The sequence below is a fragment of the Gracilinanus agilis genome, chromosome 2, assembly GCF_016433145.1.
Source record: "Gracilinanus agilis isolate LMUSP501 chromosome 2, AgileGrace, whole genome shotgun sequence".
Lineage (NCBI taxonomy): Eukaryota > Metazoa > Chordata > Mammalia > Didelphimorphia > Didelphidae > Gracilinanus > Gracilinanus agilis.
The window spans coordinates 82,505,241-82,523,667 of NC_058131.1; the positions used below are offsets into that span (position 1 = coordinate 82,505,241).

General features: G+C 35.6%; 1 protein-coding gene across 1 annotated transcript in view; it reads left to right on the forward strand.

Annotated features, from left to right (window-relative positions):
• The window catches only part of QPCT (glutaminyl-peptide cyclotransferase), a 37,978-nt gene extending 21,343 nt beyond the window's left edge, over window positions 1–16,635 (forward strand). The window contains exons 4-7 of the mRNA XM_044660625.1: window positions 8,519–8,695; window positions 11,953–12,052; window positions 12,531–12,647; window positions 16,100–16,635. Of these exons, the coding sequence (XP_044516560.1) occupies window positions 8,519–8,695; window positions 11,953–12,052; window positions 12,531–12,647; window positions 16,100–16,245 (540 nt within the window). The 3' untranslated portion in view covers window positions 16,246–16,635. The remainder of the gene's footprint in view (window positions 1–8,518; window positions 8,696–11,952; window positions 12,053–12,530; window positions 12,648–16,099) is intronic.
• Window positions 16,636–18,427: the final 1,792 nt, after the last annotated feature.

The following is an 18,427-nucleotide window of genomic DNA, read 5'->3' on the forward strand; positions in this document are numbered from 1 at the left end:
TAACCAAAGTAAACAAAACAAAGCGGAAAAAAAAAAGCCCAACTTTGTTCACAGGAAACAAATGGCCTGTTTTCTTGAAATCTGAGGGAGGATGCTGCTCTTAGCTTAATGGAAAAAGGAGGTTAAAAACTTCTCATGTAATAGAAGTAATAGAGTCATTTACCTCTCTTTTATTGGATATAGTATACTTGAAGAAAACACAAAACGTTTGTAGATTGCATACTCTCCTTCATTTCCTTTTGAGCTCTTTGACTTTTCCTTTAGTCTAGTTGTAGTCTCATTCTTCTGTTTGCCCAAATTAATGCCCTGATTTATTCTTTTACTTTAGTAAGACCCAAGTGAACAACTTTGGTGCCATGTCGTATGTTTTGTTTTTGATCATTACATTTTGACCAGTAGGGATCTGAAGTTGGAACTTGAAAATTCATCCACATTGGGTTATGCATATACCTTAAATGGAGTAGAGATTTGTGAGATCTGATTATTTATATTGCTAGATTTGATAAAAATCTGTTTTTTTGACAATCAAACACAGAAGAGGCTTAAAAAGTTTTTCAGATGGCCTCCACGGAGTCCTATAATCATCAAGGTAAAACCTGTGTGGGCCAAAGGAAAGAGTGTTAGATATTGAATCAGATATTCAATCCCATTTATGTTACTTCCTACCTGGAAGTCTTTGAACAAGTCATTTAACTTCTCTAGGCCTCAGTTTTCTCATCTGTGAAATGCAGTTTGGACTAGAAATTTCCTGAAATGCTTTCCCATTCTAGATCTACTCATGTGGTGATAAGCATAATTATGGAAAACTATGCCAGCTAGAGTGTGAATCATGGCAGATTTGACTCTACCAGAAAGGCTTTGGATATAGTCCTATATACAGACTGAATCTTCTGTTGGAGAACTAAATTAACAGTGTATGGAGCAGCTCATTACTAGAAGAATGGCTGGCTACTAGACAATGAACTCTATCCACGGTAATCTATGAAATCAAGTAAACGTCATTAGATGGTCATTCTGGTATAATCCCATCCTATTAGCAGAGATGATAGAAAATAGAAGAGAAGTGAATGTTAAGAATCATCCAGTTTTTAGATTGTTACCACTAACAACTCATTATACCAAATTTGAGGTATTGTCCAGTGATCGCTGTTAAATCAATATACTATTGAATGTGTCTTAGACATCTTAAACTCAACAGTTCAAAATTGAACTTGGTATCTTTTCTCAAAAACCTATCCCTATTTTGAACTTCTCCATTTCTACCAAGAGTACCATAATTCTCTTCATTAGAATGACAGTCAGTCAACATTCCTTTCTGTGAGGGATTGTGTTGAGTATTGGAACAAAAAGGCTTAAGATAGTTTCTGGCTTCACAGAGGTTATAATGTAAAAAAAAGTGGAAAAGAGAGGGGTTGGAGAATTTGCCTTCTTGGGACATGATGAATTCGTGCAGTTGGAATGGCAAATGATCTGAAGAGGTATGAGTTTCCAAACTGTTTTTATCTTACAGAGTAATGAGTTTCTGGAGACATGATGTCCATGAAAATAGCTGGATAGGAATGGTCATGGAGAAGAACCATGAAAACAGTCTGATAAGAATGAAAAAGAACATTCCCTGGGTCTCATCCTTAAATGAAAGAGAATCAAGGAGATACCCTCAGATGTCCACCTCCCATACTCTCCAATCAAAGGGCAGGGAGTAATGAGAAGGTGTGAATTACTGAGTTTTTGGCGATGAGGTTTCCAACTTTAGGGTCATCATCAACTCATTTTCAAAGGCTTACCTGGCCCATAACAAAGGCTTAATAAATATGTCCTTACTTGACTCACCCTACAAAGCTCCACAACATCAGTGGCCATGTTCTACCTCCACAATATTTCCTTCCTCTCTCCCCTCTCACACAGCCATTGCCTAGAAATGGACCTCATTTCTTGCCTAGACTATTGTAATAAACTTAAAACAAACAAACAAACAAACAAACAAACAACAAACTTACCTTCCATCTTAGAATAAATTCTATGTGTATTGGTTCCAAAGCAGAAGAGCAGTAAGGGCTAGGCAATGGGGATTAAGTGACTTGCCCAGAGTCACTCAGCTAGGAGGTATCTAAGGCCATATTTGAACCCATGTAGGATTTAAATTAATGTCCAATACTTCAAGTATTATATTTTATAAAGTTTATTATCTAATAAAATAGAACCACATGATTAAGTTTTTCTACCTGTTCAAAAACCCACAGCTGCCACCACAGGAAGAAAGAGAGTGAGAGACAAAACTCTACAGAATTTATATCCTATCTACATCAGCACATAACAACAGGAAGAGAGTGGGGTGCTTGGAATCGTAGTTTTTTTTTTAGGGTAACAGATTCTAATTACACACCCAGGGCCTTCTGACTCTGGGCCTGGCTCTCAATCCACTGAGCTACCAATCTGCCCCCATAATAGTCTTTTAATTTGTCTCCCTCTATTAAATCTCTTCCTCTGAAATTTATACTTCATGCAGCTATCAAACTGATTTTACAAAAATAAAAATTTAACCATGTCACTCCTTAATAAACTCCAGTAGTTTCTTATTACCTCTATATTATATTTATATGTATAGTAAACAGTATATAAAAAGACTTTTGCCATCTGACCCCATTCTGCCTTTATAGACTTATTTTACATTGTTTCCCTCCATGTACACTGTGGTTTGCATAAACTTGCCTGGCTATTCCTTATTCCTACCACCTTTTTCCATGTTTTTACATTGGCTATCTTCTGTACCTGGAATATAGGTCATTGTCTTCTCTATTTCCCAGAATCCCAGTTTCCTTCTAGGACCAGCTCAAGTGCCACCTTCTATATGAAAGTTTTCCTGACTCTTCCTCCTTTTATCCCCTACTGTTTGCTAGTGTCCTTTTCCATCCCATTTTACCTCTTTGGGGATCGGTTTTGTATATACCTATAGATCAACATGTCTCCCCTTGGCTAGGTTGTACACTCCATGAGGGCCATCCTGTTTCTGCTTCTGCCTTGGTGCCTAACATATAGTAAATGTTTAATAAATGTTCATTGTTTTATAATTTGATATTAGAATAATTAAACTGAAATTCTACTGACATTGATACTGACATTCTAATGATAATGGAAACCAGACAACAAAGAGTTGTTGAATTAAATTAAAGGATAGTTTAGAGATTCTTCTTGAGAAAACAAGCTAAAGTGGACTAGATTTAGAACCCCAAATCCTCTTGTCTTGTGGTACTTATGGTGAGCCTAAGCAAAAAGACCACCATGAAGATAACTCTTGTGCATATACCAACCTTTGCTGCAGAAGGTGAAGCTATAGAGAAATTCTTATAAGAACTTTACATGATCCTCTAACCAAAATCAATATATACTTTTACTGGTGTCTTCATTGTGGAGGTAAGTACAGGGGAAGATGATGAAATGTACTTTGGAAAACATGACTCAAGATTAGGAGATGTAATAAACTAAAAACTTCCGAAGACTCATGTCCATATGTCTTGAATACTGCACTGAATAAGAGGAATAGACAGTTCTGGACACGATGAGCGCTAGGCAACATCATAAAATAATGAATTGGCTGTGCCTCAAAAGATAGGAAATGAGTAGTTAATAATGTGGGAGTCATGTTAGAATCAGATGTTGGCAGGCAGACAAATCATTGACTAGTTAGAGTAAAGGTCAAAATGAATATCAAATTAAAAGAAAGGTTAATGATAAGATGATACAGTATGCAGTTTTAGCAATTTCAGCCTGACCTCATCAAAAAAGAAGGGAAATTTTTAAAAAGCAATGATATTGACCTTTTCTATGAAATTTAAACTATATAAAGAATTTGTTATAATGAAGAAACCAAAAGAACATAAGAGAAACCACTCTACTTAGTCAATAATAGATATTCCTGCCAAGGAGAGGGAGAGAGACAGAGAAAGAGACAGACAGACAGACAGACAGACAGACAGACAGACAGAGAGAAAACAGGGATAGAGAGAGGAGGTGAAGAAGCACCTAAGAAAAGTGCCAATTTAGAATACAAATTCGTGTTTAAAACAGTGAAAAAAGATAAGTGAAGATTACAATTAATATTGCCTCACAAAACATTCAAATGCAGTGGAACTTCAAGTAGCATTATGGCAAAATTGGGATGAAATCCAATTAAGCCAAATGATCCCAAGAACACTCATAGATGACCAATGGGAACAGAAGTAGATACTAAGCATAAATATAAATCAAAGCCAATTTGTTAACTTTTCTTTAAAAACAGGTTTTTTGTAATCAATTTGGACTCTATTGTCTATATCCTTGATATACTAATATGAACAAATGGTGACAGCACATAAGAAGAACTTGTTAAGATTGGCTGGATCAGACCAAGAACACATAATTTTGTCCTGGGGACAACATAATTTTGTAGATATTAGATTATTTTAATAATATAGTTCAGGGAGGGATAAATACCAAAGGGATGAAGAACAAGATTTCAACTTATAATCCTACCTTAAAACTAACTCTAGACCTGCTTTCTGATCTTAATGCCTGACATGCATAATAGACACTTATTGAGTGTTAGATGACTTGACTTTATATAATCTTTATAGTACCTTTTTATGAAAGTAAGAAAGGGAAGCAGTGGTCTTTCTTCAATGATTTTCTATAGTAGACCACATATTTATAGTCACAAAATTAAATTAGAGGTTTGAAAATATAGTATTCTGCTATGATTATTGTTTGTTAATTTTTAAAATAAATTAAACAAGTAGAGAAAATATAGTCTTAAAGTTTCTCTTCCAACAAAGGGACTTGCATATATTACAATCTTGCAAGACTTCTTTATAAGTACAACTGTAAAGATACTCTGGTTTGATAACACTCTGATTATTAACATCAAAGACATGAAACAGGGAGGCATACGCCTGCCAAGTGTATTTGTTGTTGTTATGTAGGAAGTCCTGTTAAGAGTCCAAATGACAGATTCCCTATAGATGATGAAGTCTTCTTAATGTCCTTGCTTACAGAGAATAGTATAATGACTATATCAAGCCCCAGAAAAGGTCATCTAATCAACTTCATTTGCTGATTGAAGGAAAGCGACTTTCCAAAGGTCAGTAGTAGAGCTGGAATTCCAAGTTAGGCTCTCTGATTCCAAATCCAATATTTTTCAATGTATCTTGTCTCCCAACTGAAATACAAGTGACTCAAAGTTCAACAGAATAGTTCCTTCTAAGACTAAAGGAGTATAAGTATAGAGACAGATGTGTCATGGTGGCAATGAATAATATTCTATTTGTAATTCTTCTATATCCAGGATTTAGGCATGGCTGAGGAGAGATCTAGAATAGGATAGGTCTCGAGTAGGGGGTTTTCTACTAGAAATCATTCAGGAGAAACATGGGAGGAGGAAGTTGAAGTACATAGTTTCCAAACCATACATAAGCTGGCACAGATAATCGATAGTCTCTAATTAAGTGAGCAAACCAGAATCCCACAAACATGGAGGATTTGGAAATGGTGGGTAAATTTGGAAAAGCTTGGTAGAGTAGGACATAGGTTTTTTGGTTGAATAGCTTGGGTTTCTCCAGTGCCTGCCCACAAATGAGTGCATGACTTAAAGTACTCTAGATGGGTTTATACAATGATAGTAAATGTGAATGCTAGAGCTAGGTGGCCTATTTCTTAGTGAAAAAGAATTGGGGCCAAATGCTAATAATGAAACTTAGTAAAGTACAGGCATGAAGAAAGAATAGGACTAAAATTGGTTAATGAGGAGAATTTTTTTAGGATTCAAAAAAAATGCAATAAGAGATATAAGAAGTAGCAGCAAGAGCTCAGCTGAAATTGGGCAATGTGATTTTACCATAAATCAACTCAAAATAGTTTTGCTTCCTTCTTCAGAAGGAAGCCTAGGAGCAGTAGGTAATTATCCAGTTAGAGAAATGATCCCTTTAGATATGGAGGCTATAGTGAGATCCTGGAAGGTATGAGAATCTAGGGGGGTGGTGGTGATAGAAGCTACATTGGAATAGTTGGGTAAGAGCATAAATGTAAATAGAACAGGGCTAAGAACTGAATGAAAAGAATGAGACTGGATGATTGCTAATTCATTCCAAGAGTCAAGTTCAGAGATCTCAGGGTGATGATGAGATCTAAAGTTTGCCTTTACTGGTCCATGGCTGATAATAGAGATGGAGATTGACAAGACTCAAGAAGGATAAAGAACTTCAGGGTCACAACATCTTGTTGGAGGAAGTCAATATGAGGAGTGAAGTCATGATAGTGGGAAATGAAACAGAAAGGAAAATCATTAGCTAGATGTTGAAATGAACTTGGTGGACCATAGAAAATGAATGCTAGATTGAAAAGGTCATTACAGATGGATAACAGGGATTTCAAATGATGAGAAGCAGAAAGAGGACAGAACTTTAAGTCTGAAAAGGAAAAAGTCAACATCATTTTATGACATCTATTGACTTAAAAATTGGAGAATAGGAGACAATTAGTGTGGAGGAATGTGATATTATCAGGGAATAGCTGATTTTTTTGTTAATGAAGAGATGAAAAGGAGAAGAGAGAAGGCATCATGGATTTATTAAGTACTCACTATGTGCTAGACATTGTGCTAAGTGTGTTACAAATATATCATCTTATCTTCATAAAAACTGTATGATGTAGGCAGCATTTTGATTCTCATTTTACAGTTGAGGAAAATTAATCTTGTAGAGATTTAGTGTCTTGTCCATGAGTTGGAGGCCAGATTTGAATACAGGTCTTCTTGACTCCAGGACCAGTGGTCTATTTATTGTTCTACTTAAGTGACAAATAACTTCTTACATATTTCTTTCTTTTACATATATTATACACACACACTTTAAAATTTGCTCTGTATATGTCTAGTATATTGTATAAAGTAAACATATATGTATTATAGATGCATATACATGAATTTGGTTCAATTCAACATTAAATTAATTTCAATTAATCAAGCACTCAATACATTCTTGCTAGATAAAAGATACCATGCTTAGTGTTAGGGATACAAGAACAAAAATAAAACGATACTTGTGATCATGGAGCTTACATTCTACTGGGAATATGGGACATGCATACAATTAGAAAAAGCAAGGAATAATGGTAGTAAAGGCCTCTGGGAAAATTTTGGCAGTGAGAGAATATTCCAAGTTGGGTAGTGGATCAGAGAATGTATTAAAATAACTAAGCTTTAAAGAAGAAATGGGATTCTGAAAGGCAAAGAAAAGGAGGGAGTAGATGGAGAGAATGACCTCTGTTTTTCATATACCTTTATTAAGGGCAAATACAGCACTAACACTAGAAACGAAGTCAAGAAAACTGCTACAGTTATTGCTTATACTAAGAATTAGCAGAATGGAAATATTCAATTCCCAAAGGGTCAAGGGATTAAAGAGTGGCCAGTCAATATTGTGGGAGGAGAGATACACTAATATATTATTGGTGGAGTTGCAAAATGATATAACCATTTTGAAAAGCAAATTGGAATTATGTAAATAAAATGTCTAAAACATCCATTTCTTTGACCAAGAAACTCCATTTCTGGGCTTATACTGCAAGGAGGTCCCTATATACATTAGAATATCTTTAGCAAAGACTTTTTTTTGTGACAGCAAAGAATTAGAAACAAAGTTGATGTCCATTTTTTTTGGGTCAAACTATGGCACTTGAACATAATAAAATATTATTAATAGAATATAGCATGATACATAATTATATATGAAGCATGAAAGATTTTCATATACTAATGCAGGGTGAAGTAAGCAGAGCCAAGAAAACAATTTACACAGTTATTGCAACAATGAAAATGGAAAGAATAACCACATACAAGAAGATCAAAAGTGAATATAGCAAAATTATGAAGATCAAACAAAACTCAAATGAAGAGATATGAAAAGACCTTTGTGGAGTTGTGAGGCCACAGATGTTGCATATTACATGTTTTCAGACTTCCTGAATGATTGGCTGTACTAATTTTTTTCCTCTTCTTTTTCTTCTTTTTTCCCTTGGAAAAAAATACTATTTATTTTATGGGATGACTATCTGGTAGGAGAAAGAGGAGGGATGCTGGAGAAAATGATTATGATGTAAAAGAGAAAGACATCAATAAAAAGCTACTAATATAGTTGGAATGAAAGTTAATGGCTGGATAGCTGAAATATACTAATTGTACTCTGAGGAACCAGAGGAATACCTCTAGAATGTTGGAAAGATCCTATAAAAAGGATTTCTGGCAAAACAAGGACAATAATTGCTTAAGATGAGAGGATTAAGAGGAGTTGGGATCTGGATTGATGGAGGAAGGGTCTGTATTTGCTGGACCATCAAAATATGTGTGTGTGTGTGTGTGTGTGTGTGTGTGTATGTGTGTGTGTGTATGATTGTATTTACCTTTTTTTGTAGTGTTTCTTTTCAAATTAAAAAAAATCTTAGTAATGTTTTTGTTAATAGTTTTCACTTTTTCCCCTTTATTTTTAACCAGAACTCTTTAGACTCCAGATCAGATCTATCTCTCCAGCTTATTTTCTTTGATGGGGAAGAAGCTTTTCTTCACTGGTCTCCTCAGGATTCCCTCTACGGTTCTCGGCACTTAGCAGCAAAAATGGAATATACTCCCCATCCTCCTGGAGCAACAGATACAAACCAGCTGCATGGCATTGTGAGTGGGGAAATATATGTAAAACATATACTGCACATATATAGAAATGTGATAATACATATTATCACTATATATAATATGTATATGATCATAATAACTATTATCATAATATGTCAGAACTAAAAATTTCCCCATAATAATGAATCAACTAAGAAAACAAGTAAAGAAGTTAGGATATCATAGAATCTTTTTATCTGGGGCTGAACACTGTTGTCTTGGCAGTGCTTTCACTGTGATTTTTGAAGCCAATGCCATATCACAGTAGTGTGCCATGAGTTTCACTAGGTGTGCCATAAAAATTTAAATGTCATGTGTTTTCAGGTAAAAGAAAATTTATTTAGAATCAATAATTTCACTTATACATTGTAGGGTCATCAAGAGAGCACAATAGATAGAGTGCTGACCTGGAATGAGGAAGAACTGAATTAATATCTAGCCTCAAATACTTAGTAGCTATGTGACCCTGGGCAAGTCACTTAATTGCTGCTTGACTCAGTTTCCTCCTCTGTAAAATGGGAATAACAATATTAGTGCCTATCTCACAAGGTTATTGTGAGGATCAAATGAGATAATATTGCTAAGCATTTTGCAAGCCTTAAGGCAATACATAAGTGCTAGCTAGCTATTGCTACTAAATATAGTATTTGCAAGATACACATATGCAACAAAAATTAAAGCATGTCAAACACTGAACTCAAAGAATTAAACAAAAATGCCTGCTTTTATTGAAGGGAAACTCCATGAATGGATCTCCCAATTCTTCTGTACTTTTGCAAATAGAAATGTTTGGTATGCCATAATTTTTCCCAGCAAGGTACACCATTGCACCTTGAACCAAAATCTTTGCCAACAATAGTGATTCGTGTGAAATACTTTGATAGTATTTGGGCTCTGAAGGAGTATAATCTGGTGAAATTATAGAAAAATGACATGAAGTCAGGTACTGAGCAAAACCATTTTAATTTAATAGACTATGAAAGAAATTAAATGCAGCCCCCCAGGAAATCCCTTATGTGAAGTCCCCAGTACCTCCCCTATGCTCAAAGTATTCTGCAAATTGCCACAATTTATGAGAGTCCACTAATATTTTTACCTTTGTAAGAACAATGAGAAAGAACACATTAGTTCAAAGTAAACGGCATTTAATTAAACAGAGCAAGGTTAAGTGACAAGAACAGTGTGTGTTTGTGGATATTTGGGCTGTCCTCTCCCACAGGTTACCATGCCCCCTAGGCTTTGGTAGAGCCTACCAATGAAGGGGAAGGTGCCCTCAAAGGGAACTCATCTATAGAACAGGCTCATAGGAAGCATGAAGGACATGGGAATGTAAAAAGAGAGCACCCACATAGTGAACATATGTGGACATGGATCAGCGTCCAGGGTGCAATGTTTCTGATATTTACTACTTTATTTGCCACTCTTGATTAGAAATCATATCCATGCTGGGCATTGTTTCTCTGCCCTGTGTTGCATTGTCTCTACTGGTTGTGACACTGATCCTCTCCACTGAATGTTTGCACTGATTTTGTAGTCACTGAGCCGCTTTCTGCTTCCATCTACTGGTAATTAGCACCTTCAGTGGAAACTGCGATTTTTTTTTAGACAAGCTGCTGGGGTATTACAACTAGCAAGCCTTTCTCTGGCAAGAGAAGTCTAAACTTTTTTAGTTCATTAGGAGAAGGCTGTGATTCACTACTCTTAGTGAGGAAGCAGCCAAAATAAGCCTTCATAAATTCCCGATCTACCACATGGGTTAGGTCTATTATTTGGAAATTTTTCTCATGCTGATTCTTAGCTGTTTCTAACCCAAACCAACTATTTGACTTGGGATTAAGAAATTTCTTTTAACTACAGTTAAATTCCTGATTTTCTCTGTGTCCCCAAAACACATCTCAGAAAATTTCCCAACAAAACCTTAGAGGAGCTTTGTGACTTTGGGGTGATGTAACTCACTTCTCGAATGCAAAGAGACAGTGCAAGAATAAAGCAGCAGGGCATCTAGGTGGTTCAGTGGATTGAAAGCCAGGCTTAGAGCCCCTAAGATCCTGTGTTCAAATCTGACCTTGGATACTTCCTACCTATGTGACCCTGGGCCAGTCACTTAACCACCATTGGCCTAGTCCTTTTTTGCCTTGGAACCAAAATGTATTTATTTTGTTAAAGGTTAAAAAAAAAAAAAGAATTAAGAGGCTAGATGGAGCTATTGGTCTTCCCATCCCTATTTCATATTCCTGCCTTTATCATGCATACCTTAGAACAACAAAATGCTAACTTTTGTTTCAGATAAAAGGACCTTAGATTTAAAATTGGAAGCCACCTAGAAGTCATCTAAGCCCTTTGTTGCTCTTCCTTCCTAGAGAAAGGAAACATCTAGTTTTGTTTCATAGAATTCCATTCCTATCTTACATATGGATGTAGAAAGACTATATTTTCATTTCTCTTAAGATTTTTTTTAGGATTGGGGTAGGTGAGTTCTCTTTCAGGTCAGGGCAATATGGAAGAGAATGGGAGGGGTATATGTGTAGCAGTTATGGAATATGTATAGATGAAAATTATCTAAGGCACTTCAAAATTTTTCCGTGACCTTGACAAATGCCTTGTCCCTCTAGTTTCTTATCATTCCATTTAGAGTCAAGACACGATAGCATGAACAGTTATTGGACTTCAAAGCATCCAGAATTGGGGAGGAGGAGTTGTAGGGGAAGGTATCTGGCCTGGCCATCATAGGTAGGCAAAGTTATTTCTGTGTTAACCTCAAAATGGAGCTTGATTTTAACATTCCAGATCAAATTAAAATAAAGAGGCATTTTCTCTCTGCCAAACTCCCACTTTGGCTTCTTACTAAGGTGCGGAAGGGACCTGAATTTACAAAGGCTCTGTCAGCAGACCATAAATATTGGTAGATCCTACAGTCTGGAATAAGAGAGCATGGGGCCAGCTTGTCATCTGAGTGCTGAAGTGTGTAAAGGCTTGCTCCCAGAAGGTTAGCCACCAAGTATTCAATTCTTTAGGCTACCAATAGTCATAAAGATAACCTGATTATAATCTGCATTTATGTAAGATTGATAATGTCATTAATTCTTCAGATACTGAAGTGAGGCATGTTAGCTCTGCAAGCTGTTGGTAATATATGTCTAATACATTTGTTTATTTAGATATCCTCTCCTCAAATGATTCCCGGTTATTAAAATATGGTATTCACACATGTGAGGACAGTCTACAATGATGAAATAATGGTATATTTTTTTCTCTCATAGGATTTGCTTATATTACTGGATTTAATAGGTGCTCCAAACCCAACCTTTCCTAGTTATAGTCAAAATCCTCCTAGATGGTTTAAAAGACTTCAAGCAATTGGTAAGATATTACTAATATTTGTATTAAAACAGGACAAATTCCTACTTGCTACTCAACTGAATCTGTGATTTTATTCCTGTTAGTCTTCTTTTCAATGATAGAGATGACAACATATCCATGCCTATCTGGACTTCAAAGTAACTCTTATCCATATTCTCCCTTAAATTTGCAATAGGAGTTCTACGCAGTGTGATAAGGACCTTTGAGTTCTCCTGACATCTAAAGTATAGCAATGGAGTATGTGGGATATTTAGCCATTATTTCTTTTTGACCATTTATCGATCTTTCCTTCCTTCCACCAAGTAAAGCCTCTCAGGTGTCTATTGTGGTGAGTTTAGTCATGCTCACTATTTACAATATATTCAGAATGACACCAAATTACTGAAGAGATGCAATTCTCCTTGCTTATGAGCTCACTTTAGGTTCTAAATAGATATTCCTATAGCTGCTTACTTGCTTTTCCACTTATGAATTGCAGAAAAAACGCTACATCAACTGGGTTTACTTCAGGATCATTCTTTGGAAAGACCATATTTCGAGAGTTATATGAGCCGAGAACAAATCCAGGATGACCATATTCCATTTTTAAGAAGAGGTAACAAATATTGTTTTTTGTATCATCATAAAATTTCTGTTTATTCTATTAGTCAAAATAAGGAATTATAATTTGTGATTTTCATGTAAATTTTCCATGCATAAATTTTCTATAACAAACATAATCAAAACAAATTCGAGCAACCAGATACAGTAGCTTAAATGGCATTGGAAGGTATATTAAGTTTAAAGAAAAAAACAACAGTCCATGCTGTTTCTTACTAAATATAGTATGAATGTAAATGAATGTTTCTTACTAATTATAATGTATTCAAAATGTATAATGTATTCAAAAATATAACATTTTCGCATCCCACACAAAACCAATATCAGAAGTTGATGAATAAAAAAAGCATTGTAACTGTTCAAAGCAAGCTGACAGAATCTGAAAGACAACACAGTAAAACAACAGTAGAGAACACAGATTTTAGAATGAACCTATTTGAATTAAATAATTATTTTTTGCTTTTACTCTTTACTTTTACACAGTTACAAATGGGGCGATTGCTGGCTTGCCCAAGGAAATTATCTTTTGAAAAGGCACAGCTGTGGTCAGGCAAGAGAGCAGGGGTCAGCAACACATGGCTCTCGAGCCATATCTGGCTCTTTTGAGGGACAGATATGGCTCTTTCTGCAGGAGCCATAAAGTCAATTTTTTTTCAGGCGCTGTTACAGGAGCCGCACTGAGAGCACTGTACGGCTCTCATGAAATTATATTTTTAAAAAAATGTGGCGTTTATGGCTCTCGTGACCAAAAAGGTTCCCGACCCCTGCAAGAGAGAATGAGCTCTAAGTGAATGCTCCATATAAAAGGGAAGGGGTGGAGATTGTCCCTCCCACCTTAGTCCAATCTTTACCCCATCGAGAAGAGAGAGTGGAAGTAAAGACCAATGTATAAATCTGATTGCTTGGAAGCCCAAGTCACTGAAGACTTCCCTGGAAGGTGGACGATTGTTTTCCCCTTCAGTTCACATGGTCTTCTCTGAAGCTTCTTGGTTTCCTAGAATTTTCATAAAGAATTCCAGCTATCCCAGCAATAACTTTCATACACCATAGATTTACTCATATGCAGTATCTTCAAAGAGAGAATTTACAATGTCATTTCCCAATAAAAACTCTTGGATTAATGCAAAGCTTCTGGAGAGTGTTGAGAGATATTCTACATGTTTAGATGGCAAAAGTCAACATGTATCTCTGTTATGATGGCAAGATATAGGAACCCTTTTTATGAGGAAAGAATGCCAGGGAGCCAAAGTCTTAAAAGGAAAGAATTGAAGTTGCTTGGTCCTTCTCATGATCACGTGGTTAATCAATATATGATGAAGCTATCTCTAGGAATTAAATATATATATATATATATATATATATTATATACATATGGGATAGTACTGGACTGTGGCTAGGGATACACAAAATACATTTCAGGTAATCAATAGTGCAAGGATTAAGGAGGACTTGAAAAGGTTTCTAGCCTTTAAAGGTGCTTCTAGCTTACCTTTAAAGGTAGGACTTACTTGAGATTTGAAGAAATCTAGGGAAGCCAGGAGTAGATAGAGAGGGAATAAATTCTAGTCATGAGCTAGTGAAAATGCTGAGATCTGAGAAATATTCAACATTCAATTCTCAAATATTGAGATATATTCAAGGAATAGCAAGGAGGCCAGTTTCATTGGATCACAGAGTATGTGGAGAGAAGTAAGTCATAAGAAAACTAGAACGGTAGGAAAAGGCCAGGTTATTAAGGACTTTAAAAGTCAAACAGAAAATTTAACATTTATTTGATAATCATCACAGACTCAAATAGAAATGGACACCACACCAGAATCTTTGTGGACCACATATTAACTTTGCTTTTTAAATGTAATGTCATCTACGTGTTATTGTAAATTTATTTGGTTAAAATTTTTCTCAGTTGCATTTTAAAATTATCCTTATCTTCCAACTTAAAATCAATCCTGCATATTGGTTCCAAGGCAGAAGAACAGGAAGGGCTAGGCAATGGGGACAGCTAGGAAGTACCTGAGGTCAGATTTGAACCCCATCTCTGGATCTTGCTTTCAGTCCATTGAGCCACCTACCTGCTTATTCAATTACATTTTAACCTAGGTCCAGAGCGTTTTGGCTCTGTGTTTACTATAGTTGGCAGGAAGCCTCTGGAATTGAATGATCTGGGGACTTTCTTGCTTAGATTTGTGATTTAGAGAGTTGAGTTTGACTGCCCTGGGGTGGATAGACTTGACTGTAAAGAGATTTGAAGCAGGCTATTGAAGTAGTCCAGGTGTGAAGTGCTGAGGGCATCAGGGGGGTGGCAGTGTCAAAACAGAGAAGGGGTTATATATAAAAGATATTTGAAATGAAGAAATGATAGGACCTGGTAATTTATTGGATATAAGGTGGGGGAAGGCTGATAAAAGGTGAAATGCTGAGGATGACACCTAGGTTTCAGGTTGAGTAACTGGCACAATAGTGTTAACCTCAATAGTAATAGGGAAATTAGTTGTGGGAGCTAGATAATCTTTAAGATCCCTTTTAGCTTTAATGGTCTCTGAATCTTTGGTTAGAGCAACTGAAAAACCAGCATTCAGTAGATAAGTGCAAGTCAAGCTAGATATACCTTCTAGAAAAGGATCTAGTAGGACTCAAATACCTAAGGACAAGTCTAAGGAGAGGATCAAAAGGTCAACAAGGAGATAGTCAGGACCTGGGAAATCCAAAGGATTTGGAAAAGCAAGGCAAGCAATATATAACACACCTAAGGCACCACATTCTATATTTTACTATACTAATTTATGCACATGATTTTACTTCTTAAGCAGCTAAGTGGCACAGAGGTTAAAGTATTGGACTTGGAGGCAAGAAGTCCTGAGTTCAAATCCAGCCTTCATATCGAAGGCTCTGTGATCCCAGGGCAAGTTACTTAACCTCTGCTTGCCACAGTGTTCTAATCTATAAAATGGGAATAATAATACTACCCGTCTCCCAGGGCTGTCTTGAGGTTAAAATGAGATTTGTGATTTGCAAACCTTAAAGTGCTATATAAACATTAGTTAAAAATTCTTATTACTAAAACCTAAGCTCCCTGAGGTCAGGAAATATCTCATTAATCTGTATTTCATATAGAATATTACACAATGCCCTGCACATAATAGGTATGCAATTAAAATTTTAATTCAATTCTACAAAATAAATCGAGTAACTTACATGTCTGACATCATGTTAGATGTCAAGAAGAATGAACAAGACATGATTTTGAGTATGTCAATGTGTGAATGAATGAATGAATGAATGAAGAGGGAGTACAAGAGGAAAGAGCAGGGCAGGCACAAGTTAATTTCTGTCTTTATATACTTTGGTTGCCCCATTTAAAAATTTGCTTGTAGTATAAGAATTCTTTATTCTTCTTATTGTCCTGAAAGGCTCCCTTGTTTACAAATTAATTTTTTTTCTTTTTAGGTGTTCCAACCCTACATTTGATACCTTTCCCTTTCCCTGATGTCTGGCACACCATGGATGACAATGAAGAAAATCTGGATAAACCAACTATTAACAATCTCAACAAAATCATCCAAGTCTTTGTGTCAGAGTATCTTCATTTGTAATGTTGTGCAAATATTAGGGGGGATGGGGATTAATTACTTTGAAGGTGGTGTCAGACATTTATGTTCACTTTTAAGTTCTTACCTGAAGCAAGTTTTGTATGGGCAATTCTTAGAGAAACTTTTTCTATAAATGATCTTGAATGTGTAGTCCTTAAACCGTAGAAAGCTTCTGAAAAGTTCCTAAAAGAACCTTATTCTTTTATTTCCTCTTAGAGGCAAAAGCATAAAACATCCAAGGGAAGATACCAAACAACTGCACCAAATTAGGTGCCACACATTTAGTTCCAAGGTCTAACAAAAACTTAATGGTGATGGGTATGTGCAATTTGTAGTATTAGTTTTGTGATTTTCCACACATTGAAACTTACTTCCTTTAAGACAAAGTAGAGATACAGTGGAAGAAACTTAAAGTTCATCGAGAAATCATTTTGGGATTTTGTTTTTAGAGGCGTTATGTGTGTGTGAAAATTAAAATCAGAATTAAATTTCATCTTGTGAATTTTTTTCAAAATGGAGATTTGTATTGCACAATTTTAGGTAGTTTAAGCTTTTTTTCCTGTTGATCAAAAGATTAAGAGTGGGAAGAGATAATCTAATCCAGCTTCTTTATTTTTTAAGATAAGGAAACTGAGGCCAACTTTCCCAAAGGTCCCACAAACCCTGAGAATCCAAATCTAATTTCTTGCCCCATGCCATACTGCCTTTTAAAACTTAAATTACGTTTTTATAATTAATGTAAAATATATTCAAGCTGGAATATATAAAGCAATTTTATTTAGAAGGGAGTTCATGGGAACACAGGTTTTCTGTGATCAATAGCACATATTGACAGATATATAGATCCATCTACTAGAAACTGTTGTTCAGAAATAGAAATTTATTAAAATTTTAAAATGATGGAATTGATTCATTTGTAGTCCCTAAAATCCTGCCACGTGGGCAGCTTTGAGACTACTGGGATTCCTGCCAGAGAATCTTGGTGCTTTACCATTACCCTGAGTTATGTTCTTATGATTTGAAGTGGTCCACTAACAAATGCTAATTTCATTAATGCTTCTGGGAAAGAACATCATAGGATCATAGGAGAAAATTGACAATGAGGTGGTGATATGCCTAAGGCTACCCAGGTTAGAAGTGGCAGAGAGAGAAGATATGAACTAAGGTGTTTGGTTGCCAATTCAGTTATTTTTCCTCTGACCTAATATGCACTTCCATCAGAAGAGAGAGATCCTAAGACCAGAAATAATTATAGCTGCATATAGCCATAGGTTTCTCTTTTAATACCATCTTTTTAAAAATCTTTCTTTACATTGAATTTTCTTTGCCTTTATCCTATGATGTCAGTAGACATCAGATTAGGAGAGTGGATGGTCGTTGAACTGAAATCCCATCCACAGAAGAGCTTTTTCTCTTAGGAGCTTTCAGTAAAATGTAGGACTTTAGAACTTTCTTGAGTTTAAATCTGACCTCAGACACTTCTAGCTGTTTGATCCTGGGCAAGCCATTTAACTCTATTTGCCTCAGTTTCTTTATCTGTAAAATGAGCTGAAAAAGGAAGTGGAAAACCCCTTCTGTATCTTTGCTAAGAAAACTCTGAAAGACATTATAAAGAGTAAGACATGATAGATAAACAACTGAACAACAACAAAGGACTTTGGGGATTACACTACTGAACTTAAGGAACCGATTCAAAAGACAGTTATAAAAGCTTATTTGTTTTTGTAACTCGTTGACCCAATATCTCCAAAACTTTATATTTACACAGGCTGGGTTTAATCTGGAGGGTTATCAATTTATCTTTTTGGCTTTTTATGTTCCTACTTGGAATTTCCTCTAGAAAATCTTGGAATATAATTAAAATATAGCTTATGTGTAGATCTCCAATGATGTGAGTAAATGAGTCTCCACATCATTATATACCCCCAAGGTATAATAATACATATTTTGGTTATAGAAGATTAGCCTTTTTTCCAACTTATTTAAAATACATAAAGCAGGAATTATCACGTTATATATATATATATATGTTATCACACAAATACATGTAATGTATGTTATATCTCCAAACCCCAACACAATCAATATAATTTTCCTTCCTCTCTAGTGAGTCTTATCTTTCCCCACAATCCTAAAATTCTTCTTATATCATATTGTGTTTTGGTCTCTCCATGGAAGGGAACAA